The 27,491-nt window shown below is 32.7% G+C and overlaps 4 protein-coding genes across 7 annotated transcripts; 2 read left to right on the forward strand and 2 right to left on the reverse strand.

The window, feature by feature from the left end:
* The first annotated feature begins 307 nt into the window (after positions 1-307).
* LOC147073321 (oxidized purine nucleoside triphosphate hydrolase-like) lies at positions 308-5,123 on the forward strand. 4 transcript variants are annotated; one of them, XM_085945132.1, is made up of 2 exons: positions 308-422; positions 1,014-5,123. In XM_085945132.1, the coding sequence occupies exons 1-2, from the start codon at positions 399-401 to the stop codon at positions 1,509-1,511; spliced, it is 522 nt and encodes a 173-aa protein (XP_085801258.1). In that variant the 5' UTR covers positions 308-398; the 3' UTR covers positions 1,512-5,123. The 4 variants fall into 4 exon arrangements, with proteins under 4 accessions (XP_085801258.1, XP_085801259.1, XP_085801261.1 ...); XM_085945133.1 differs by lacking the exon at positions 308-422 and adding an exon at positions 501-666; XM_085945135.1 differs by lacking the exon at positions 308-422 and adding an exon at positions 576-651.
* A 1,187-nt stretch (positions 5,124-6,310) lies between these two features.
* LOC147073322 (uncharacterized) lies at positions 6,311-23,027 on the reverse strand. The gene is made up of 2 exons (XM_085945091.1): positions 22,672-23,027; positions 6,311-7,428 (listed from the first exon to the last, which is right to left on the reverse strand). Exons 1-2 carry the CDS (start codon positions 22,948-22,950, stop codon positions 7,114-7,116), a joined length of 594 nt encoding a protein of 197 aa, XP_085801217.1. The 5' UTR covers positions 22,951-23,027; the 3' UTR covers positions 6,311-7,113.
* Positions 13,239-14,351, reverse strand: LOC147073323 (uncharacterized). Its single transcript, XM_085945287.1, has one exon. The coding sequence runs from the start codon at positions 14,170-14,172 to the stop codon at positions 13,330-13,332; it is 843 nt and encodes a 280-aa protein (XP_085801413.1). The 5' UTR covers positions 14,173-14,351; the 3' UTR covers positions 13,239-13,329.
* A 274-nt stretch (positions 23,028-23,301) lies between the features above and the next one.
* Positions 23,302-26,199, forward strand: Bet5 (blocked early in transport 5). The gene is made up of 2 exons (XM_085945089.1): positions 23,302-23,511; positions 24,175-26,199. Exons 1-2 carry the CDS (start codon positions 23,413-23,415, stop codon positions 24,511-24,513), a joined length of 438 nt encoding a protein of 145 aa, XP_085801215.1. The 5' UTR covers positions 23,302-23,412; the 3' UTR covers positions 24,514-26,199.
* Positions 26,200-27,491: the final 1,292 nt, after the last annotated feature.

A 27,491-nucleotide genomic window follows, 5' to 3' on the forward strand; every position in this document is an offset into this window, starting at 1 on the left:
ATTTTGCCAATTCGGATGACTTCGGCACAACTTTTGGCGGGCAAAAAACTGCAAAAGGTATATTGAAATAAAATATCAAAATTAATAGTAAAAAATGTGGAAAAATATTTTAACAATTAAATATTTTACATAGTGACTGTTTCAAAAAATGAAAAAGATAATTGGTTATTTACACTGTTATGGTGCAAAAATATAGGTATATAAAAATAACTTTATCAAGTATAAATAATTACATAAAACTCTGGAAATTATATTTTTTAAATTTTTTGGCGATGTTGTTATTATTATGACATTAATTCAAAGATGGCGATAATTCAAATTGGCGGGAATCTGAATATTGATGTCAAGTCAATGATTGACAAATGTATATTATCTTGCGGTAGATAAGATTTGATAAGATGGATAATTGCGAAAATGTTGAGGTAATCGTTAGTCATTAAATATGTGTTAATTCACGTAGTCACTCTCACTAATTTTATTCACGAAAAGTTCAGTTGAACGATTTAAATTATTTTGTTCTGGTTTCTTCTCGTATAGGTATTATAATGTGACTAAAAGCGTCTTGGCATTGAATCAATGTAATGATTGTAATGTACAGAGAAATGAGTGCATTGTGCACGTCTGACGTCAGCATTGCTGTCTAAAATACCTGTCTGTAACATTGAGGTATTATTACACTTGATTAGTGTCCGAAATGTTTATTCTTTCAATCTGTCAAATGGTTCAGTCAATTTTTATTAAATACCAGCTTTTAATCTGCATACACATTCTTATTGATTATTAAATGTACGTTGATTTACTTTAAAGTTTCATGGAATGGATTATTTATGAATGTATTTTTGGTTTTTACTAGTGGTAGTAAACAAGGTTTCTACCAATGGCAAAAACTTATTTTTTAATTGATTTGGTTTACATTAAGTTTGTGTTTAATATAGCCCAAATGCGGCCTCTTGTAATTTTCTACATTCGATTATTAAAGAAGTAACGTAAATCTAAATTCGTTTACTTTTCAGATGGCCCAAAGGAAGCTGTTCACATTGGTGTTTGCCAAAAAGGATGCTCAGGTGCTTCTAGGTTTTAAAAAGCGAGGCTTCGGTCAAGGTTTATGGAACGGCTTCGGCGGTAAGGTTGAAATCGGAGAAACTGTCATCCAAGCTGCCATAAGAGAAATGAAAGAAGAATCCGGAATCACCGTGAAACAAAAGAACCTCAAGCATATCGGACACCTCGAGTTTTATTTCCATGACAACCCCGTCGCTATGCACGTGAAGGTATTCAGTACTTTACAGTTTGAAGGACAGGCGACTGAAAGTGAGGAGATGAGACCTAAATGGTTTGACGTTAATGCTGTGCCGTTCTCCGACATGTGGCCTGATGACCAGTACTGGTTCAACCACATGCTCGATGATAAGTACTTCATTGGAAAATATTGGTATGAAGGATTAACAACGATAGTTCGTCATGATTTACGTGAAGTTAAAGTTCAAGAATTGGAATCTTTACTTACGTGACATGTTTTAATTGATTAAAATGTTTCTTAAGACTTATTAGTGTTAGTCACTGTCAGTGTCTCTCTACCACACTATTCTGTCCTCCGCTGCTATCTGATTGAGGGTGTCCTCTAATTATCAACATATAATCATCATACAAGTGACTCCCCAAAAATTACATTTCGCCGTATCATATAAGCATTTCATTGGTTCTCACCTCCCTTATCTTCATTTCAATAGTATTATTGTCAATTCATGATGTCGCACATCAGCTACAGCCCAAATGGAGCCACGGCCTCATCAATTCTTCTCAGTTTCCAGTGCTCTACAGTCAATTCTGCATATAAAGCAGCTCAAATACGTTCCCCATTACTTCATTGGTCCAGCGGAGCCGTGGTGTTCCTACCTGGGTGTTTGATGAGAATTATTTTCAGATATCTTGCCCTGCTGTCTGTCTGAGCAACAGCAGTTGAATATGTATGAAGAGCCAGGAGATTGTACATCTTCTACAACTCTTCATTGTGTCTTTTATATTTCAAGTTTCCCTTTCCGGCTTGGGTCCAAAAATCTTTCTCAAAACATTATAGCCATACAATACCGTATCCTTTGAATATGACTAACAACATCTCTTCTGTCTCGAATACTTTTTTTTTACTATTAGTATTATAATAAATTGAAACGTCTCTTTCCAAATATCGATATGTCCACAATACAATATCTATGATAAACGACATTTTTGTGTTTCAAGCATAAATGGTTGGTTTTTGACTTTTGTTTTTTTTTCATTGTATTTTCTAATTATAACAATATGCTTATTATTTTTATCCGATCAACCCTCGATTGTAATAAATATGTACAAAAAAAGGTTGACAGGCATTTGATTATTATTATCATATTTGAAATTTAACAGTGATTTTTTAGTACGCTTTTGACCTGTTTTGCATATTGTGTGATATTATATATCTATTATATTTACAATATCGTCGTTGAAACTAGTAAAATGTGTAACTCCGTTTTAATCGAAAATTGACTTTGAATGCCATCTAGTGGCCGTTGTTAATATCTATGTGGACTTAGCGGTTTTTGGAAATAGACAGATCAATTATACAGTAGGTTAATATTATGTAACATCTCTATTTTCCGAATAGCATATTTTGATATTATGCACCTAAGTATCATTAATTTGTGACGTGTTTGACCTCGGTTGAATTTTTTAATGTATTATTATATTTTGTAAAAATCATGAATGAAAAATTATGTATAAGTAATGCTCTAATTACTCTAGTAGACTCGTATCCACGACAACTTACGCCGATCGTCATGAGTATAAATAGTGTTGCTAATGGTAAAAATTATAGATAAACCAAAAAATATGCATTGACCAGCTTAGTGGTTATACTGAAGAGTCTTCACTCATATTATTTACTTAAAATATCACTTCAAGCTATTAGAGGTTGCAATTGGATAAGTAACGAGTAATTATATTAACCAGCATACATATTATTTTTGTTTCGTAGTATTACTATATTAAAATAACTTTCATTATGAATGTTAACTTCAAATTGTGCGCCAACATTTGGTTATACTTGAAAGCTCACGGCTTCAAGCCAACCTGTTACCCCTGTTGTCGTATTGTGTTAAAATAGAAATTGTTCTATTTTGCCCTAGACTCAACGAAAATACATAAAAATTTTAACGATTAAAATGACATTTCTCGGTCAGTGTGTAGTCGTCGAAACTGCTTATATAATTTGTGCTGATTTAATCTCGCTATGTTCCTACCATGACCATGTATAAAAATTATTAGCGATCCCAGTAAATGTTTAGAATTTTTCTCAGTAAATCTACATTGTTCTATGTAAAATAATTATTTAAATTAGGATGGCAAATGAACCACATACAAATGCATTCCATCTTATTCTTACACAAATATTCAGAATAGTTTTTCACTCGCACTTATGCTTAGATTTTGTAAATGCCTTAGTTTGAATAATCTTTTCAATGTGAATGCTTTCCAAATATAAGTTTTTGATAATCCTTTGTTAAAAATTAACATTTGAATGTACAAAATAACATTTTCAATGTTAAGTATTATTGTCATGTCTGGTAATTTGTACGACTACGTTATAACCGAAAAGATTTATATTTATCCATTGCAGATGTGCAAAATGCAGTAAAGTTGTGATTTTACTTATGCGACGGTTGCATGTAATCATCGCAACCGAATTGAATGTGTACATTCAAATGACAGTGATTATATATGTGTGATCATTGCACTACGCACCTTGAATAAATGCACCGGACTGCTATGCGATCATCGCATAAGTGAAATCATCACTTAAAACCGAAAGACACGCTCTTCGTCTAGCATTTTGCCGAATGGAAATTTGTACAATTTATTTGAGATACAATCCTCCAATTAAATTGAAATACAAAATATGACATTAATTCTTAAGAAATATTTGATAATAATTTTGGTACTTATATATCTGTGTGCGAAAGGCGTTAAGTCTTGAGTCGCTACTTTTCAGGACAGCCAAAAGAAGATTAATTTTTAGACCATTTTGTATGGGAATTCCAATGTTTCAGTATCGAATTTAGTAATTCAAAGGTGTTGATTTGACTTATCCTTTTTCTCATTTATGCATATTATGTGTATTATGGTTTTTTTGCCATCTTTCACTCATGTTCAGATTTTTAAGACTTATCACCCTCTTCTGTCCGTCGACCGATATATCCCTTTATTATATATTTTATAGAAAAGAATATGATGAATAATGGCAGTTGTTCCACTAGTTTAAGGAATAATCCTTAAAATATCCATTTTTGTATCAAGTATGGCATGCGTCTGCGATCCTACAGAGAATACAGCAATGTGTGTTTTACAAACATTCATTGGGAAGACTATATTGAAATTTAATTTCATAATAATGTATAGAATAGATGACACCGTCTTTAGATATTACTATAATCAATTGATGTAATTAGAATAAAGAATTTATGGGCAGGCGCACAGCAAAATGGTAAAAAATGCTGTAATAAATAATTAATTATTACTTTTTTAAGGAGTCGGGAGGGTAGGGTTTAACAAACTCTAGCAGGTGTCATTTATTTCCACATTTACCCTGCAGACCCGGGTACATACCCCATTCCCAGACACTCCACACTCCGAGTCTAATATCTGGCCTGCATATATAACTACAGGTGCTCGCCTACGAATTATTGCAACCTGTCGCGATTGATCTATTGATTATAATTATCGATACACGGGCCTTGCATGACATTGAATGCCGAGAGAACCGAGCCCAACCCTTTAAGAAGCCTGTTCGACTGCCAAATCATCCGGGCATGAGGTCCTGACGAAGAAGTATTATTTCATTCACCTAAATAATTTGGGGGGTCCGAATTCAAAAACCTCCCCCTTGTGTACGTTTTCTTGTACGTGGTCGCCTATTTATTGGTTATTTAGAGATTAGAATTTCAGATTTGTCTAAAAGATATTGAATGTATTTAGGTAATAGATAATCAAATTATTTTTGATGTTTTTTATCTATAAATTAATTTTAATTGTTTTTGTATCAGAAGCATATGTACAGGAAATGTTTTTAAGTATTGTAAAATTACAATTGTAAGATTTTTATACAATGTGTTTTATTCACTTGATATTGGAATCATGAAAGGATGTTAAAAAATACTGTGGTGGCATTTTAGCGCTGGACGCTTTAGGACGTCACTGAGTATTTTAAAATGTCTAGTTTTACGGGTTAAATTATAAATTGTTATGGAACATATTATTATACACAACAACGGATATTTTCAAAGACGATAGGTAATATATTTTGAGCGTATGTTATGTTTATAAATGTTAAGGAAAATACATACTTAATTCAAACTAATTGCTTATATCGAGGGTATACTGACAGAACGCATTATTTCAGTTTTTGCTGTTTTTCTGTTTTAAATGCCAAAATGTATGCAATTTTACGCTCTACATCCTGGTAAAACGTACAAAGGCATAGGATATAAAGGTGAGAAAATAGAGACTATTAAATCATAGTGTTATTTTTTTATTCTGATAGAAAGCATGATAATGACCTAATGCGTTCTCCGTATACAAAATACAGGACTTGTAACATGTCGTATATTGTGTTTGCCATAAAGGTTAGTCTTTATAATGTAGAAAAAATGTTTTTAAATCATAAAAAATCTACGTGGGAGAACGCTTTGAAAAAAAATTAAAGTCCTTTTTGCGATTATCTCAGAACTTGTTTTAATGAGTTAATGCTTTCTGTCAGTATACCCTCGATATATAAACTAATTATGTCAAACTAATTGAGCTTTTGAAATTTCATCGATTTAGTGTACCTATTCATCAGTAGTAATATTGGGTTATCTTCTTATGTCCCGTAAATATATCTGCAAGCGTGGTTACTCCACAGCCTACCTCTTTCCAAAAGCCACCCTTCGCAACCGATGGGCACTATAAAATCATAGGATCGACGTGATGAATATGTGTCAGTGAAAATGTTAGATATAAGAGGAGGGGGTGTTGAGGGAGGTGTTTATTTTAACAATGGATCAACCTCACCTCAGTCAAAGAAAGAGAGAATATGTTTTGAACAGATCTCATATCGTCGGTGTTTTGTAAAAAGGGCGAATCAACCATTTTGGCGAAATCGAGATTTTAATGAAAATACATTATGTACCCCACTAGATTTGTTGTGTAAAAACGGCGAATTTGTATCACCACAGGAAAGTACTTAAAAACGATTATCGACTAAAATTAAATTAATTAAAATTACAAAATAAAAAGCGAATGTGACATATTAGGCCTTTTAAAATATTATATAATAATACCTATTATAATGACAGTATTCTTTCTAAGCTTTATTATAAACTTGTTAGATATTTATAATCATCTACAGGTAAAAAACAAATAAATGTCAAAAGTTATAAATTCTCCTGTAAAATAGCATTTTGGTTAATTCGCCCTTTTTACAAAATACCGACGATATACAATGGGGGTTTTCCATGAAGCGGGAGATGAGGTTGCTTTGTCATATGATTTAAAAAAAATACGTATTTTACACAATCTTGATGTAAAAAAATAATCAAATAACAAAAAATAAAACTAAATACAATGTATTTAAAAAAAATTGGCAAGATTAATAATATCATATTTTTGACACCTATTATTAGTTTATCACACAGACAACATATTTTACGTAATGTGTTTCTGAACTTGACATTATCTCGCGCCACCAAATGTATAAAATTATATTATATTATGATTTAAAAAAAATACGTATTTTACACAATCTGAATGCAAAAATATAATCAAGTAAATACGAAGTATTTAAAAAAATTTGGCAAGATTAATATTATCATATTTTTGACACCTATTATCAGTTTATCACACAGACAACATATTTTACGTTATGGGTATCTGAACTTGACATTATCTCGCGCCCCCAAATGTATAAAATTATATTACTTTGTAATGTAAATTTAGGACTTCAAACTAATAGTCTCATATGTGGACCGTTTTTGGTATAAAAATAATATGTGAAATGAAAATTAAACAAATACTACATTATTCATCTACAACTGATTCTGCTCTTTATTATGATTCATAAGATGACATAGGGTACAAAGAAGTATCTTCTTTCACGGTTTCCGTATTATTAGAGATATAATGTTGTTGACTTTGCGCATCCATCACAGATTTAATTATTTGCGTTTTAGCCATGTATAAAATATGAGGATCTTTTATAAGGTGGAGTTCTGTTAAGATGAAATTTTCAAATGCATTGTCAGGACTCTCATCTGGGACTTGTTGAACGTCTCCATCGGAGTAATCGTCGGGGTAGTCGTCACCAGAGTCTCTTGCATTCCAAGAGTCTTCGGAATATGTTCTATTGGTTGTTCTCTCATTATTCTGTAAGTAAAAGAATGGAAATATGTATTAATACAAAATTAACAACCCTCATTATTTATGCTTTAACTTAATGCTAAACAGAACAGATTAATAAAAACATAACCAATGTTCCCTCTAATTTTTCTATTGTGTGTGTGGATCATCAATGCATCTGAGCAGAGGCGTAACTAGTGTTAGTGTCACCCGTCACTCGGTGCGGTAAATTTCCACAAACGCACACATACAATTTATAAATATTTTAAGTAAAAAACACAGCTTTTTGGCACAAACAATTTTACCGTTTAAAAATATTGTAAGAATTGTGATGTATTCACAAAAAGGACTACTATGAGACTGTACTGACAATGTTTCTTGCAAGTTGAAACATGTCAAAGACTAAGAAATGTAGAGGACCCGGCACATCGGTGGTCATTGATAAACACTAAAATATGTATCTTTTCATATACTTTGGCACGCGATAGAACGGGACGAATATAGTGATCCCGCTCGACGAAAAATTTCACTTGCCTACTCGTGTAAGTCGCACTTGACCTTTTCCTTCCGAGAAATGAGTCGAAGAATTGTGCATGTGATGGTTTCGTGCATTCGAGCAAAACTAAAATCTGACAAAGAAAACTTTCTTTTACAATATTTTTGTGTGAGGACCGTGTGGGGGATGAAAACATGTATGTGGACACATTTTGGTAGATGCAGGCTATAACCCAATATACTACATTTTGACGCGGGGTTTTAAATGTGTGAGTGTCCTACGAAAATGAACTAAACATTATAGACGTGTAATAGTGTGTTGCAACTTCAAATACACCAATATTGAATGAGCGAGCGTAAGTGCATAAAATGAGAGCAGTTGTCAGAACGTAATACAAGCGTATTCTTAACACATGTTTAAGTTTATACCACATTTTTTCACACTCGAGATCGGTTGGCTGTTTCTCCACACCCGTTAGGTATTTCAGTTCCCATTATTTCTCAGTTCCCTGATTAGTAATTACCACATTTAAATAGCATACTAATTATATCGAATGGCCACCTTAATTGTTACGCGCCGGGCGCGTCTTCAGCGTCCAATGTATTAATATCCCACCCAATCTCTCACAAAGACAGAGCGGAAGATATACCTACTTATCCCACAACCGAATACTCGGTAGAGAATACCATATGAGACAGCTACCTAGAACCATGAAAAAACAAACCGAGGAATTTGTCAAGAGAAAGCGATTACTGCATTTACCTAACAGTAAAAATTTCGTTCGGCGCCTCGAGAGAGGCAGTTGGTCTTCGCATTCTTTATGTGACAGAAGAAAGATAAAATACTTATAGTTTTACACTTCCATGCGACTCGTCGGAATTTTTCTAACATGCTAGTTTGACAAATATGTTTATTAACATTCATGTCGAAGTTTAAATATTATAAGCAACGTGCCTTGTGAAATAAATAATAAAACAACCACGGTTAAAGAAAAAGAAGACTTCAAATTCCCCCGATCAGGAAGCAATTTGCTTTGTGATTATTCAAGGTAAATGATATTACTATTTTAATCGTAGCTAAAAACCATGTATGTGTATAATTTGTATTGAATAAGAAAATACTGTAGAATAAAAAAAACATTAATAAAATTTGGCTTGCACTGGATGTCTTATGATTCAGTATTTCAATGTATAATACACATATTGACATCAAAACGGAGACGTGTCACATTTTTTGTCAACATCTAGTTTACAAAACAAATTATTTTTGGGGCGGTTGCAAGGTTTCAAAACCTTACTGACAGAATTAATGCATTTGCGTGCTCTGCCTCTAGACCAGTGTCCGCAACCGGTGTGCCGTGAGACGATGCTAGGTATGCCGCGGCGCTTTGTCCCCAAAAAAATTACAAATAATTTTGTATATTATACAATACCTACTTAATAGCCAAATTTTCGTACATGGCTGGTAATATATTTGAGCACCTGTATTAACTTAATAAAACAATGCAAGGTCAGAATGAAAATATATTGACATGCTCTGATAAAGTAAAAAGAGTCAAGACAAGGATCTCTACAAATGTACCAAAGGACATACCAGACCACCATTCAAAACAAACAATTAATTTTGGATCCGTTTCAAAAACATTTAACTTTGCTGCAAAATAAATTTCATCATTACTTTCATACAATCAATATGACTGGATTCGAAACCCTTTTGCAACCAATGCTGAAAATTCTATCGAAGCGCTTTCCCTATAAATTCGAGAGGAATTGGTTTGATTGAGAAACGACGGGATGCTAAAACTGACCTTCGCCGATGTTCCATTGCCTATTTTCTGGATTCCGATTAATAAAGAATATCCTCGGATTTCCGACAAGGCTATCGCAGTTCAGCTCCCATTTCCTACAACATATCTAGGTGACTCAGCTCAAGTTAAAATTAAAAATAATTAGCAGTCTTGCTTGAAGGGTCTTGACCGAGAACTTCGGGTTGCTCTTTCAAATATCAAGTCAAAATATAATAAAACTTTTAAGTTCATTGAAACAAGCTCAGTTATCACATTGATTAGTTATTACAGTATAACCTCGTTTTTACGTGCCCGGAATTCACGTTTTCCCGGCAATTGCGTGTATTTTTTTCAGTCCCGATGTATTTCAGTACATTTAATACCCGCGATTTACGTCGGAAATATTCAAAATATGCGAGTTACGCGCACTTGACAATGATTGGGTCGTGACATTCGAACGATTTTTCAATAAAAATTTTAATTGAATGTTGTTTTTTAATAAAACGTTATTTTTTTAGAAACATAAAATTTAAATGTTCTTTTTTTCAATACCCCCCTTTTACATTTTCCCTCCAATTAGGTTTTTTTTCTTCAGTCCCTTAAAAAACGTAAAATAGGGGTTATACTGTATATTGATAATACAAATACATGGAAATATGTACATTTTTAGTTCTTCATTGTTTGTATATTTAAATATTTATCAAATAAAAAAACATAAAATAATGTAATTTTTGTGCATGGCCCCCACCAGGGGGCGGCGTGGCAGGTCAACCAGATAAGTGAGATAAACACAAATTACAAATTTGCATTAATAGTAAAAAAATCACCTACGGCGCTATCTCACTGCGCTGGTATTAATATTTTAAAACATGCGATTGTAGGATATAATTTAATATTTTTATGTCAATACTCGACAAATCATAAAACTTAACTTGACAACACCATTTGATAAAAGCTATTTTAGAGTATCGCACTGTCGGCGCCCCCCATACCTATCGCTAAGGTTAAAGACAGTGTGATACTTTAAAATAGCGTTTTTCAAGTGGTGTTCGAGTTAAAATTAATTGTATTGATTTTATGTTTAGCGATTTTTTGTATTTATTAATACATCTACTTGAATTATGGTTAGTTGTGGGGTTAATAAAAATTATTTGTCGAGTATTGACACAATAATAATAAATTCTATCCCACAATCGTATTTTTCTATTAAAGCAAGTTTGTAATTTGTGTTTATCTCACTTATATGCTTAACCTGCCACGCCGCCCCCCCGAGCTTGGGCCCCCAGGCTGCCTTGTGAAGGACATACACCAAAATTACATTACATACTTATTTGATAAATAATTAAATACACATAACACACGACGAAGAACCAAATGTACATATTCCCATGTATTGTATTATCAATAATTAATATGATACCTGACTTCAATGAACGTAAAAATTTTTAGCCTTAGTTTGGTAGCCTTGTCAGAAATATGAGGATATTCTTTATTAACGGAAATTCAAAAAATAGCATAAACGCTTCTATAGAATTTTCGGCATTGGTTGCAAAAGGGTTTCGAATCCAGTCGTATTGATTGTATGAAAGTTATGATGAAATTTCTTTTGAAGCAAAGTTAAATGTTTTTAACGGACGGATCCAAAATTAATTGCTTGTGTTCATTTGTGGTATGGTAGGTCCTTTCGTACATTTGTAAAGATACTTGTTTTCTCCTTCTAATTTATCAGATCACGTCAATATATTTTCATTCTGACCCAGCATTATTTTAAACTCATGCAAGTGCTCAAATGTATTAACCAGCCATGTACGCAAATATGGCTATTAAGTAAGTATTGTATAAAGACAGTGTGATACTTTAAAATAGCGTTTTTCAAGTGGTGTTCGAGTTAAAATTAATTGTATTGATTTTATGTTTAGCGATTTTTTGTATTTATTAATACATCTACTTGAATTATGGTTAGTTGTGGGGTTAATAAAAATTATTTGTCGAGTATTGACACAATAATAATAAATTCTATCCCACAATCGTATTTTTCTATTAAAGCAAGTTTGTAATTTGTGTTTATCTCACTTATATGCTTAACCTGCCACGCCGCCCCCCCGAGCTTGGGCCCCCAGGCTGCCTTGTGAAGGACATACACCAAAATTACATTACATACTTATTTGATAAATAATTAAATACACATAACACACGACGAAGAACCAAATGTACATATTCCCATGTATTGTATTATCAATAATTAATATGATACCTGACTTCAATGAACGTAAAAATTTTTAGCCTTAGTTTGGTAGCCTTGTCAGAAATATGAGGATATTCTTTATTAACGGAAATTCAAAAAATAGCATAAACGCTTCTATAGAATTTTCGGCATTGGTTGCAAAAGGGTTTCGAATCCAGTCGTATTGATTGTATGAAAGTTATGATGAAATTTCTTTTGAAGCAAAGTTAAATGTTTTTAACGGACGGATCCAAAATTAATTGCTTGTGTTCATTTGTGGTATGGTAGGTCCTTTCGTACATTTGTAAAGATACTTGTTTTCTCCTTCTAATTTATCAGATCACGTCAATATATTTTCATTCTGACCCAGCATTATTTTAAACTCATGCAAGTGCTCAAATGTATTAACCAGCCATGTACGCAAATATGGCTATTAAGTAAGTATTGTATAATATACAAATTATTTGTGTTTTTTTAAACCAATGCTCCGCGGCACACCTAGCATTGTCTCGCGGCACACCGGTTGCGGAGCACTGCTCTAGACCACCGGTACAGTCGGGTACCGCGAAAAAAAATACTAATATTAGAGCAGACGCAAGACAAAATATTTGTAATAATAAAACTGTACACGTATTCTGGGCACGATTTTCATAAAAGTCCTATAAGTAAACCAGAATTTACTTTGTTCAAGAATACACTGCTCGTCAGCGGCGAAAGGCAGAGATAGACTTAAGATCCAACATAAATAATGCACATTAAATTTTGTCAGGAAAGCATACATTTGTTTTCACTGAACTAAGACTAGGTACAATGTGTAGATAGTGTTTGTTGGTTTTTAAGACTCAATTAAACCCTGCTTCATCCAAGCCATAGCAGATAGTAGTAAAAAAATATTATTCGTTTATCTATAAAATATCTAATATTATGCAATTAAATCATACATAATTTTGGATATTTTATAGATAGAAGAATATTTTTTAACGATTATGGTTTGGTTAGGCAGGGCTAAATGAAATAAAAAAACTAACTATCACTATCTGTAATATGCATTCTTAATTCAAAGAAAAAAAATTAGTATGACTGAAAAAGTGTGCACTATTATGTAGGATCGTCCATAGCATACCTAAACTATTATGGTTTGGTTTACGCAGGGTTTAATTGAACATTAAAAACTAACTGGCACCATCTGCAAATTGTACTCTTAGTTCAATGAAAACAAATAAGTATGAATGACAAAGTTTAGTGTGCACTTATTTATGATGAATCTTAACAGCCTACCTCCACCCCTCGCCACTGCTGCTTGTAACTATTCATGAATAAAAAGTCATACATTTTGACGGTAAAAATTTATTTCGTTACCTCTAAAATTTCTGTTACATGTAAAAATAAAAAAAATATACATAATATAATAATATTACAGACTCATTTCATCCAACTGTAAGAACCAGCGAACTCGAAGCCTATATTCATAAACAAGGATATCGAAGGAAAATTATCAGTAACAATGAACGTAAACGGGTCATCTCCATCCATAGCAATCTGTTTCGTCAATGCTTTGATAACGAGAGTTGCGTATCCTTTTCTTTTGTGCTCATCTTTCGTCTGAAGAACTCCGATATCACCAAACTCGTATTTAACAGCCCAAGAAAGAAGACTGTCATCGTTTTTGGAGAATACACCTCTACCATAATTCAATCGGATCGTGTCGTAGAGGTAATGGATAGAGCCATCGAAACGATGAGGCCATATTGAGTCAATCTCAGGTATATTTTCAGGTTTTAACGGCGCTACGTAGACACCTGGTGGACAGGTAACATCCAAAGCGAGGGCTTTTTCTTTGGGTATCATATAGTAATGCGTAGGTACATCTTCTTTCAGTGTGTGTCCCATAGTATGCATTATTTCACTGTACCAGTCGACGTGTTCCATCGGTATGCCAATTATAGGCGTATCTTTCCATTCAATGTACTTGCTATTTAATATACCATCTCTCAGTTTATCAAGATCATTGTTTTGAGTGTAGAGTGTCACGTGAGCTGCCGTTTTTCCAAGCTGTCCGAAGAATACGATACCATTGTTGATATCTCCGTCCGGAAAGAAAATTCTAGATATATTCGGCTTTAGATCCTTTGCAATCCATTCTAATCTGTCTTCAATCCATTTAGATATCAAAATACTTCTGGGCCAGTCTTTTTTAAAATACTCCAAGAGATTTGGCCATTCTTCAACGGGTATTTCTACTAAAGGATCATTGTCAAACACCATATCACTCGATTGAATTTAAAACTGGATATTCAACAATATATTTCAGTTGCAATAAAATATTTTATATACTGTAAATTTGAATGTATCGAATGTGTTGCAAGTTGATAACCCTAGGCACAAATTAAGATAATTATTCACCTAACAGTGATAACCGTCTTAATACTGTTACAGTCAACTGCTGAACTAGTTATGATATAAAAATCATGTTAATATGGGTAACATATGATAAACCACGTGGGTAGTTGTAAAAATACAGAAATCATTTAGTATTAAGTCCATCAGAGTTGAATTTACAGTGTGCGAGGCCCTACTTATTGTTAATAATTAAGAGTCAAATACATTATCATCACGTTATGCGCTGTCACAGTAAGCTGCCACTACGTGAAAAAAATGTTTAATGTTGTTTTTATTGGTAATTAAAATGTTATCAGACTGACACTCCCATCCCGTAGCACATTTTGAACCATTAAACGAACATTGTCAGTTAGTAAAAGCTGCTGACTGGCCAGAACATCAATGAGGTCACCTCACACGTATCGCGCTACATCATCAACAGCGTGACTCAATGAACCTTATTTATTATGATCTGCATGCCTACACATTTTCGTCAAAAACGTCACAACGTCACAACGCGTGCAAAACTTTGTTTTTGTTTTTTTTTCTCCATGGATTTTCTATTAAATTATTATCAATGTCTGCTGTTTATGCCTATTATATAATATGGTCTGCTGGTTGGGTTCTGTTCAAAATATTATCTATGGTTGTGATATCGCAAGTAATTTTAACATACGCACACGTAGAAACTGTTAAAATTAATTGAAATTACCATGAATAATGAATAATAATTTAAAATACTAATAAATTAGAGTTGGCACTTCCTATAATTGAATTTATAGAGATAGTCATCATTCAAAATATTCTGTGGAATCGCGAAACCATAGACTAACTTTGTCGCCGTGCCAGCATGTGAAGTGATCATAATATAATCACAGCATTATGTAAATTAAAAGTAACAAGACATAACGGTGTCTACTGTCTATTCGGAAAACAAAACTGTTTTTAGTACAGTTTTACATATATATATTTTGGTTTGTTTGTATAAAACTCCTTCAATATTATAAATTGATTTGAAGATTTCATCTTGTATGTCATTAATGCTAGTATGCTCAACAAACAACTTAACAAGCAAAACATAAAAATGACATAAACAATAAGAATGACACAATACCGTGTGACCACCCTGACCAAAATAAAAGATCACCTGCAAATAGTGGTGCGTAAATTTGGCCTTGGACCAAGGCCTGAACAAAAACGATGCATGAGTGCGAGTGAGAAAGTATTCAGCACCCTTATAATCTCTGCGACACGCGCTAGAGTAAGATAAAAGGTCTACATATTTTTGAGTTAGTTTCCAAAAGTATCGCTGGCAAATCGTGGTGAATCGCTTCACGTAGCATCGATAATCTGCGAGTTCGTGTTGCTAAATTTGCTATTTTTTGTGTTAAACATAAAGTCAGTGGTATATATTTTTAGTTAATTAAGTAGGAAAGGTGGTTCTGCGTGTTGTATTAAAATATGGTAGCCGTACTGATAAGCAAGAAGATGGTATTACGTTTCATAGGTAAGTTGATACATGTTCGTGACAATTTATTTGTATATTATTATTTATTTTAATATCAGTGACCTAGTGTTTCGTTAAAATAACTTAAATTATGGATATCTTTACCTAATTGGTTGCATTTTGACCGCTTAAAAATACTATATAACGTAAAAAAATAGAAAATTATATTTTAATTCTGAGCGTCTAGTGCGAGCACTTTGGGCGAGCACTTTGGGCGAGCACTAGCGAAATGGTCTATGGTCTCGAACATTTGTAGGCGAATGCGTTCGCTCGCCCACAAACCAAACGCACGGCACGTAGCTTCATTTAGCAATGCAACGGGTGGCGTCTAGATGTATCTATAGTCTATGCCTTGGACACTACAGACGTGTCTATAAAAAGAAATGAACATATGTGTCTGCACCATAATAATTTATGTAATTGAATGTGGTAAAATAAATTAAAATCTTAATTGAATTTGGAATATGATATCGGGAAATAAAAATGTAAAACCAGATATTAAATGAGACTAAAAACTACACGTAGAAAGTGGGAAAACGTGAGTTCCGAGCATGTAAAGGAAACCAAGATTGCCTTACGAACTTACTGAACTCCCTATGTAAAATTGGGATGACTCCGTTCGGAAGATCATGTCGCCAATAGAAGACATACCACCATACAAGAGGTTTCCCTACAATAAACTGTAGGGGTAAAGGAGTATCTGAAGACACTGAGGTGGTTGCATTAAGTAGAAAAACTCATAACTGTGGTTAAGGAAATGGTGAAAAATTATGACTGATGGGGCGGAGAGGAAGTCTCTCCTAGAGGCCGGTAAAGTTGTGATTATAATGAGATGCATGTCGCGTACTGTCACGGCGAAAAAAACAATCTATGGTTTCATCATTTTGCAGAATATTTGGAACGACCACAAATCGTAAATTCTATGATGGAGTGTGCCAACTCTAATATTGAAATATTATTCATTATTCATGCAAATTTCAATTAATTTTAACAGTTTCTACCTATGCATATTATGTTCAAATTACTTGTGATAATTACATCCATAGTTAATATATTGAACAGAACCCAACCCGCAGAGGATAGATAATAGACAACATTTTTATAGAAAATACACAGTAGCAACCGCTAAAAATAAAAAACACGCGATTTGAAAATGATAAAAAACATTCATTGAGTCATGCAATGCGGTACAACGTGAGGTGACGTCATTGTTGTTCTGGTGATTTCGGCACTTTTTGCTAACTGACAATGTTCGTTTAAAGGTTCAAAATGTGCTACAGGATGGGAGCAGTCTGATAAGACTTTGAACACCAAGAAAAATGACATTACACACTTTTTTCCTGTAGCCGCAGCTTACTGTGACATCACATGATAATACGCGACGTGCAGCATAATATAATCACAACTTAAAACTCATATTAAGTTGTAGTACTGATAATGATAATGAATTTATCATTAAATGCCCATATCTAAAGCCGGCTCTGAAATCAATTACTTGAAGGTCGTTCTCAAATTTTTATCAGTACAATAATTAACTTGACTAAAGTAGAAACATTTTTTCCATACGAAAGTTATCTGGGTTACGCATCAAAACTATATTCAACATGACATCTGCTCTTTAAAGTATAGTAGTGCCAGTCTAAGTTTAATACATTAGATGCTAAAGACGCGCCTAGCGCGTAACATATTAACGGCATTACGTGCCCATTCGATATAATTAGCATGTTATTTAAATGTGCTAATTAAAAAATTAAAAAGTAATTATCTAGTCAACAGTCAATGTATACATACTCATACAGTGCTGACGACACGGCTGCCATGTCAGCATTAGATGACCATTAGATATAATCAGCATGTTATTGAAATGTGGTAATTAAATATTAATTAACGGGTCCGCAGTGAATGAGTTAATAGATACCGTATCCAAACTTCAAAGCCATACAGAATTATTATTATTCCATCATTTGTGTTATAAAAATGGCTTATTTTTGACTAGAGTAAGATAGAAACAAAATCTAAGCACAGCAGTGGGAAAGGGTGGAGGTAGGCTGTTAAGATCCTACATAAATAGTGCACACTAAACTTGATCAGTCATACGTATTTGATTTCATTGAACTAAGACTACAATGTGACTGTGAAATGTTGTATCGGAAATATATGGTCATATATTAAAGACCGTCCAGCCTCGAGGTAAATTCATGTCTAAATAAAACACGGTTCTTGTCGTTTTACAGGAAGCCAGCGGTAAATTTTTTTTTGAAAATAGCCGATATACTGGATTATTTGTTAGGTTAGGTTATGTTATGTTAGGATAGGTTTTCATTCTTGAATTCATGAATTTTGCCAAAATCGGCCATGAAAATGCTCCACGAACAACACGTAATCTTTTCATATCTTTCCGATAAGAACGCTCACGGCAAACGTACAATTTACATTGTCAGTGTTTTGTAAAAAGGGCGAATTAACCAAAATGCTATTTTACAGGAGGAGGATTTTTAACTTTTGACATTTATTAGTTTTTTACCTGTAGATGATTATAAATATCTTACAAGTTTATAATAAAGCTTAGAAAGAATATTGTCATTATAATAGGTATTATTATATAATATTTTAAAAGGCCTATTATGTCAGATTCGCTTTTTATTTCGTAATTTTAATTAATTTAATTTTAATCGATTATCGTTTTTAAGTACTTTCCTGTGGGATACAAATTCGCGGTTCTTACACAACAAAGCTAGTGGGGTACATATTGTATTTTCATTAAAATCTCGATTTCGCCAAAATGGTTGATTCACCCTTTTTACAAAACACCGACGACATGTAACCCTCCGAAATGATGTACTTCAGCCGTTAGTTTTATTGTATTTTAATTGTCAGTTGCCATTAACTATTCTTTTTCTGAACTGCAGTTAGTAATAATATACCAACTTATTTCCACATATATTTGGTAATTAATTGGAAATGTAAAACTTTTCTAATCTTGGGAAGATCTCAATGCCACAAAATATTTACAATTTTTTGTTATCACACATCGACTATATTCAATACGCAGACAACATTCATCTACAGTAGGGCCATATGCCATTACTACGATGTCACAACAGTCATCTATCGAATGAAAAATCGCTCTTTTACGTCTATATCTATGGCACTGACCCCCGCATCCATCCTTACTACAGCGGTATGATTTCGAATATTTAATAAAATAGATATCGACGGCCTCCAGAAAAAGCGTTCAAAGTCTGAAAATAGCATTTGAAGTTTTATTAGCTTTTAATAATACAGTACACTACAGGACAACTTCTATAATTTATAACTAAGTTTATTAACTAAATATTAAACAGTAAATCACTTGACACAACCAGTTGTTCACCGAGGCAGATATTCTTGAATGGCTTAGGATTCTTGGCTTTCTCTATGACCAAAAGCTTCAGTTTGTGTATCCCGGTTGCATTGGAGTACGGCATAATAATTGTGATGCGGTCCTTGGGCGCTTTCCTCCCTGTTACATTACTTTTGTCGCGATGAACGTAAGTTTTATGAAGAAGTTTACAAAATAAACCCGTCTCATCTGCGTTGTACACTTGTATGCGGCCGACTACTGAATTTGACAATCGAATACCGGCGAATTATAGAGCATGATTTTGTGCTTTCAACTAGTAAAAATAACGGCGGATTATAGTAGTTGTCGGATAATCGAGCGGCAGATTATTGAGAGTGTACTGTATGTATAATTTAGTAAATGCTTAATTTTGATTATAAATAAAACCGTAATTTACTAGTACAAATTTCTCAAAAAAACTATTTTTACAAAAACTGTTTTTCTTTTTTTTTATTTTTACCATATTTTGTATGCATACACTATAATCCGCCGCTTTCACTAATTGGACATTTGTCTGTTTTTTGGGGTGGCGGATTACTGAGAGAGTACTGTATTGATTTTTTGTGCATAGCCTGTAAAAATTTCAGATCTCTAGCATAAAAATTTATGAAAAATAGCAATATCTATCATTTAAAGAAAATACAGTACAAGTCGGTTTGCAGGAAGCCAGGCGGGAACCGCGCTAATTTTCATAGTTGATTTTGGCAAAATTCATGAATTCCGGAATGAAAACCTAACCTAACCCAAGAAATAATCCAGTATATCAACTATTTTCAAAATTTGTTTGCCGCTGGCTTCCCTTAAACTGACAGAAACCGAAAATACTACTTGAATACGAATTATTTCATATTTTTCATCAGTTCATCGGTTTAGAAAAAAATACAGATTCGCACCAACCAAATAATTTTGATTATTTAAATTTGTAAACTAAATAATACAACATTGGTATATACTTATTATAATCTTTTAATTAATGTATTAATACAATCATAAGACCTCACATTAATTAACGTAACTGAGCTCATTTAAGAAGTGTACTGATGTTTCATGATTTATGTTGACAATCAATCTATATACTAATGTGAAATTGTATAATCTAATAAGTGTCCCAACTTGTTTAATTACAGCAATGTATTATAATATTAGATGCAAAAAATGGGATACTCCTTAAGAGAATAGAAGGTAGGTACAGACAAAGGAATTGCTTTTGTTTACATAACAATTAGCTGAAATGTTGATCAATATCATTTTAGATAGGTAATTACCTAATGGTGATTATCGAATCCGCTTGTAATACAAGCCTAGTATGTATATTGATTATAGATTTTATAGAAATTTAGTTATGTAATTATTATATCTATAGAGTTGGAACTGTTTTATTAGGATATTGGGTGTTCTACAACATGTATATGGTTATTTAAACTTCATATCAATACACGCGATCCATTTATAACAGTTCAAAGTTTTTGCTACTGAACAACAGACGAATTAATATATGAGTTTTTGACATTTCTGATTCCGTAAGATCTTGAAATATTGTATTGTGTAGTTCTTATCAGTTATAATAATCTATTGAAGGGTAAAGCTAGTCTCCTCATCGTTTACATTGACCATGCTACAGTTGTCATTGATTTGTGAAAACCATCCATTTCCAATATGATAACTTGTCAGGGCTTAGTGAAACCAGAGTTTTAAAAAAGTAACATGATTTTGTTACACACTATTTTCTGAAAGTTTGAATATTTTTTGTTATCATGAAATAATGCAAAGTGTAATAATTAATTCCCACCCTTTTATAAATGAAATAGAATTTGTAGGTGTCATGTAGATTTGAATCTCGGACATAATGGAAATGGGTCGATGACATTGAGCTACTTTACAAGCTGCTTGTTGGCGAATTTACAAAATGCTTGTAAACTCGCCCAGTGTCATCATCGAACAAGTTAACAAGGAGATTGTAAACAATCTACCGAGAAAAGTTGAAAGCCGGTCTGCTTTACATGCTACACGCTGGCATGTGGGACGATATGCGTCTGCGCAGTAGAGCGATGTCCCGGTAAAAAAACCAACTACGTCCTGTCAAAATAGTCGCTAGCTTGTGGCTTCTGAGCGGGTGGAAAGTTTTGTGTGTCATCATCACAATTGCACTAGCTGACTCGTCTGCTTTTAAATTCGCCAACAAGCAGCTTGTAAAATAGCTCAATGTCATCGAGGCTTTACCAGTTGTCGTACACTTCTAGTCCGCGATTGTAGACATCGTTAAGTATTAATTAGTATTATATTTTCAATAATAATTAATAAAATACTAAAATCTAATTAATTCCTTTTACACATTCTAGTAATAATTAGAATTATCGATATAATTTGTTGATATAAATAGACGGACACGAAAAAATATGGTAAGTACAAGTCTGTTTACTAGAAGCCAGGCGGGAACAGTGGCAATTTTCATAGCCGATTTCGGCAAAATTCATGAATTCATGAATTCAAGAATGATTACCTAACCTAAAATAATAATCCAGTATATCAGCTATTTCAAAAAATTGTTTGCCACTGGCTTCCACTCAATAGACAAGAACCAAAAATATGTAACAATCGATCAACGTAGTTACGCTAATACTATATTTTATTATTATTAAATTATCGATACATGTACCATTTTCTAATAAAATATTTGAATGTCATACTCATTGTCAAAATACCTAAATAAACAATAATAAACAGAAAAAGAAAACATTTTTGTCTAATTTTATTGTTAAAAACAAAAAGTGTATTCTACACGTGATGTTTAAAACTGTATAATTTTTATTCCAATTTTAAATATTTATTTACACTATTAAAAAGGAGATGAAAATGAATTCTGTGTTTATTGGTTTTTATGTTGGTATCTTGGAACACTAATATTGTTAATTTTACTATGGATATGTTTTGAGGCTAATTTGACAAAAAAAAGTATTCAAGTCTGCCTGACAAAATGATTTTGAATTACTTTTTAATAGGACTGGCTGTTAGGCATTAGCTCAATCCTTTGGCTCAACTGGCTCGACATCATGGATAGTTTGAATAAAAGAATATTTGAATGTTCCCCGGATGGCACGATTCAAAACAGTGACCCGACAACCAGAAGATCAATGCATCTCCCATTTATTCTTTGGTTAACCAGTTAACTTTTTTCGGTTGCTATATTTTGTAAAATCATTTCTAAAATCTTAGGGAAACCCTACTTAGATGACACTTATTAAAGTTTGTAAAATGGTTTCAAGTTGTGTTTATTTTGCAAATTCTCATAAAACATCCGGACACAGCTTGTAGAACCATGAATGGGAATCACTGCGATTAACTTATACTTGCTTTTCGTTAGCGTTAACCTGTACTCGATGAAAGATAGTAATAGAGTTATGAGGGATTAATGCATGAAACTAAAGGTTACTATCTAGCTGAAGTCCGGCTGAGTGAGACTCTTTTTATAAATTATTAATATTTTCTGCATACTTACATTACTAGACATTGGAGATATTTTGCACTCTCCGACTCGTTTACTATGATTGTTGATGGTTTTAGCGCTGATTTCACCCGTTGAATATAGATCGAGTTTTTTGATTTCTTCAATAATTCTAGGATGCTTCGACACCAAGTGTTTTCGTAGGTTAGATGTGGCACCTCCCTTTATTGAGATGTTCGCTTTGCAATAGTCGCAATTGGCTTTATTTTCATCCAAGGCGCTGTAGTGTAGCCACCAAGCGCTACGTTTCCTGGAATTTCCTACGGACTCCATAAGAATTGACGCAAAAGGCCCACAAATAAACCAATATATTATTTTGACAACACAGAACTGTCAAAAACGTAAGCAACGAGCATAACATGAGCATAACAATGTATTGGTATTGCGCATCAGTGCTGCCATTTTTGTAAACAAAACAAAACATCATTCGGTAAAAAAGTAAGAATAAATTAAAGCATTTTCTACAAAAAAATAAGTATGCGTTATTACAGAATATTTTATTTTATAGGACAAGGACTTTTTAATATTATAAAATATTTGTATACATAATTTACATCAGATTTTTGCAATTATATGCTAGTATTTTATATAGAGGTTTTGTATACAGTTAATTGTCTATTACATATTATTGCAAAGTGACGTTTTGACTGTCAATCGTCGATTTATAAACTGGTTTATTTAAATCTTTTAATACTTGTAGGTTTAATTTAAAGTTCTACTTTAATAAAAGTTCCAATGACTATTTACTACCTTTATATATTTGATAGATATGGGACGCTGTTGTATTATGCAGAGTGGAATCGGATAAAGCAATCGGGAATCACTAGAGAGGAGGTAACTATATTATTAAAAAGCATTGTAATACGATAATATATCATGCTGTTAATACTTGATGGAAACACACGGTATTACTCCTGGTCAGGGTTACATCTCACTATATAATGTATGTATGTAATAAAATAAGAATAATTTAAAAAAAATACTATAACCACGAATGTCAGATGTATTAAAGTATGGCTTTTTTTACCATAACCGATCCTAAGAAGATCATATGGACCTCCACAGAGTGGTGGTTTGTATAAGCAGATATTGTTATTTACGAGAAATGGTTGCTCCCCACTTCCTCGACCTATTAGGTCCATTCTCTGACTCCAAACACACATTGAAAAACAATATGTGTACCTATTTGCCAGACCTGGGACCCGCGACATTATAGGCCGTAATAAATAATACCCTTTTCTGGTATTAATAAATTTTATATCATAATGAAAAATATTGATTTCTGGTATGAAAAAGATGGAGCATACTGATTACATAATATACATCTTTTTTACAAAGTCGGAAAATTATTCAGACAGTTCTCGAAGATACCTCCAATTCTTAATTTGGCTACGTTTACATGGCACGGTCCACATGATGACGGTAGCACGGTTATATTTCCGTTTTGTTTTTTTTTTAATATCTAGTAAAAACATAATTTTTCCAATTTACTTTTAGGAAGCTAAACTGATGTACGGAATGCTGTTCTCAATAAAGTCCTTCGTCTCAAAAATATCTCCACTGGATCCCAAAGAAGGCTTCCTGAACTACAAAACCAACAAGTACACTCTCAATTACATGGAGACACCTTCAGGTCTGAAGTTTGTTCTGACCACTGATAACCAAGCGCAAGGAGTCCGGGAATTGCTGCAGAAGATCTACAACCAGGTCTACGTGGAGTACGTCGTGAAGAACCCGCTCTGTGTCATCACCGAGCCCATAAAAAGTGAAATATTCAAATCTAAATTAGATACATTTATAAGACAGACACCCATATTCGCCATAAGGGGTGCTTGATTATAATCAGGCTATTTTCAAACCGGTTAATTTATTTGCTTAATTTTATCGCCAGTGTAATTGCAATACCACGGATGAACATTGTCATCATCAGCTGAGGTCAATTCACTGCTAGGTAAAGGTTTCCTTCAGCCACTTCCATTCTTTTCGGTTACTAGTTCTTCACTGTCACGTACATCTACTGAACTTAATGAGTTCACCGATATATATTAGATATGTTATATATTATGTTCATATATTAAGTATACAAAAAAGCCTTGCTTCCGGAGTATATACAGTATTTTTGGTATTGATTTAACCGGTTCTATGCCTTCAGCAACATTTCTCGCTCTATGAGGCCGTGCCACACATACAAATTTCGTGAGTTATCTCATCCGACTTTAAACTCAAATTATTAGCCACTGTCGATTGATTTGCATAATCGAAAAAATTAAATACACAGTGACATTTGTGTACATTCGATGTGTATCGTTAAAAGTGTGCAGCTTGTCAAATACTGCCATAGTAATATCGTGAGGCATAGAAAAGGAAGCCGATAATCAGAAAACTATTGATTGATTCTGAAAATTTTGTACACCTACCGACGTGTCTTGTCATGCTTAACAAAATGTAGTCAAAATCTGGTTTTTCGACGGTATTGCACTTACACCGACGATATATCTTTAATTGATTTATTAATTAGGATAGCATTTACTTTGCTCAATTCTGTTTTACAATACTATAACATTAATTATATTTAATTCCACCGATTACCTCTTTAGTCGATGGGTATTATGGTTGTCGTATCATTAGTAAAAACTACCTATCTACTGATAATTACAAGTATTCAATATGCTATGATAACTGAAAAGCTGTCGCATTAAAGATTAATCTGTGAAATTAAATACAGGTAATTGACATTATACTGTTGGAATGTAGTTATGCAGAAAATAGCCAGTCCACAATCCAGGAAAAAATGAGTTATCTTCTTCAACATAGGTACCTACCTAATCTATGATGATTTTTCTATATTAACATATTATATTCTATATATCTCATAAAAATTATTCACACTCATTGATAATAAATGATTTTTTATTGACAATTATCTACTATGGCTTGGATTAGGCAGGGTTTAATTGAATTTTAAAAACTAACAAACACTATCTACACATTATAGTCTTAGTTCAATGAAAATAAATATGTTTGACTGACCAAAGTTTAGTATGCACCATATTTATGTTGGATCTTAACAGCCTAACTCCACCCTTCGCCACTGATAATAATAATTATTTACTATTAAAAAAGCTAATATTCACACCTAACACAAAGTGCCAATTTCTTTGTTTGTATTTTATGTGAACTGCCTACTTTCTGCAATTGGATTAGTGCATGATGTGGTATATGAGTATTTTAATTGCAGACTAAATTACGAAAAACAAAAATCTGTATACAGGTGTTTATTCTGTTAGGTCTCAAAATTTGTAGTTTTGGATTATAAATGTGTTACTTTGATGATTGAATATTGTTGGTATGTCTTCTAGAATCTAGATGAAAATTTTAAATCAATCCATATCTTAATATTATTTTTTATTTGTCTATGGAACTTTTAAACATATTTTTATTATAGCAATGTGTTTTGGTACTGATTAGCATTTAATTTTGTTATGATGTTAAAATATTATGAAATATATTAATACAATGGTCGTATTGGTTTTATTTTGATATTGATTCCATATCCTTCTAATAAAATCAAATGAAATGCACTATTATATGGAAACAAATAATCCAGTAAGAAATTGGTTTTTAGAAATGTTTTTCACACAATTCTTTATATCTCCACATATGAAATCTTTTTACTGTTATATTGTCCTATTATGAATTTGTTTAAATTTCTGAAACATGTACTGTTTTCTGAAACAAAGGTTCGAATATTTAAAAAAAATGAGGCGTAGAGTAACAAATCTGCCCTGGGCGATTTTTCAATAAAATAGTTTTGAATGTATTCAGAAGCTCTTTTGTAAGATCTATCTTCTGTTCTAGGCGAGAGTTTTAAATTCCTCTCATTTTCTTCAAAAAATCAAAATAGATATCGAGGTGACTGACTAAACCCACTCTGAAAGTAAATTTGTCCTGGTAAAACTCTCTCTGCGTAACCGGCCAATCAGACACTGCGATTTAAATAATGACTCTTCACGAATGCTTTAATCTCCGTACAAACCGTCAACACGATAAGTGAGGAAGGTCGTAATTTTGCTCCGACTATTTTACTATTTTTTATTTTTAATAATGAATGTTTCCATAGTTAGTGTGACGGAATCTCAACTAGGACAATCAAGGAAGTGTTTGAGAAATCCAGCTGCGTGGAAATATAACCTGTTATGCCAAGAAACGTATTTAAAAATTGACCATATTTTGTTGTATTGTTATGAACAATCCAGTGGTATCTCATATTATTTTGTTGTTTCACGTGTTTTTTTTGTTGTTGTCATTTATATTTAATATTCTGTGTGGTATAATAAACTATCATAAGAATCTCAAGTACACGCTTTTAACATTATTTGATTTGACGTCTCAAAAATATAATTAAAGGAAAACTATTTTCTGTCGGGGGGATGCTTTTTGTTTGATAATTTTTACTATACAAATGATAGATTTAGTAGGTAGGTTATGTTATGTTACGTTAGGTTATTTTTTTCATCTCCCCTGACAAAAAAAGATATTCTTTATCATTATCTACACAGGACAAGTTGTTTTCGTCATAAAATTGTATCATTCGTTAATGTTAATATGAATGATAATGAATTTTAATTCAATTACCTATGTTTATTAATATATCGTTCTTGTAGATTAGCTAACTTGTAATAACAATACATAGTTAACAATGCTGTGCTATCTTGTAGAAATGCCGTTGTTTTTATAATATGTTTTTGCAATAAATTTCAGAAATCCCACGTTTACTATTGCCTATTTGTATATAAAAAGTAGACTTTTATTTG

The sequence above is a fragment of the Rhyacophila brunnea genome, unplaced genomic scaffold (assembly GCF_057557595.1).
Source record: "Rhyacophila brunnea isolate RB1 unplaced genomic scaffold, BYU_Rbru_1.0 scaffold_18, whole genome shotgun sequence".
Lineage (NCBI taxonomy): Eukaryota > Metazoa > Arthropoda > Insecta > Trichoptera > Rhyacophilidae > Rhyacophila > Rhyacophila brunnea.

What these genes read in the sequence shown, in the direction of transcription:
- LOC147073321 (XM_085945132.1), top strand. Translation starts at nt 399, where the DNA reads ATGGATAATTGCGAAAATGTTGAG. An exon ending in ATAATTGCGAAAATGTTGAG is followed by an intron (nt 423 to 1,013) that starts GTAATCGTTAGT and finishes TTTACTTTTCAG; the next exon opens with ATGGCCCAAAGGAAGCTGTT.
- LOC147073323 (XM_085945287.1), bottom strand. Translation starts at nt 14,172, where the DNA reads ATGGTGTTTGACAATGATCCTTTAGTAGAAATACCCGTTGAAGAATGG.
- LOC147073322 (XM_085945091.1), bottom strand. Translation starts at nt 22,950, where the DNA reads ATGGAGTCCGTAGGAAATTCCAGGAAACGTAGCGCTTGGTGGCTACAC. An exon ending in TATCTCCAATGTCTAGTAAT is followed by an intron (nt 7,429 to 22,671) that starts GTAAGTATGCAG and finishes TTTTACTTACAG; the next exon opens with AATAATGAGAGAACAACCAA.
- Bet5 (XM_085945089.1), top strand. Translation starts at nt 23,413, where the DNA reads ATGACTATTTACTACCTTTATATATTTGATAGATATGGGACGCTGTTG. An exon ending in CGGGAATCACTAGAGAGGAG is followed by an intron (nt 23,512 to 24,174) that starts GTAACTATATTA and finishes ATTTACTTTTAG; the next exon opens with GAAGCTAAACTGATGTACGG.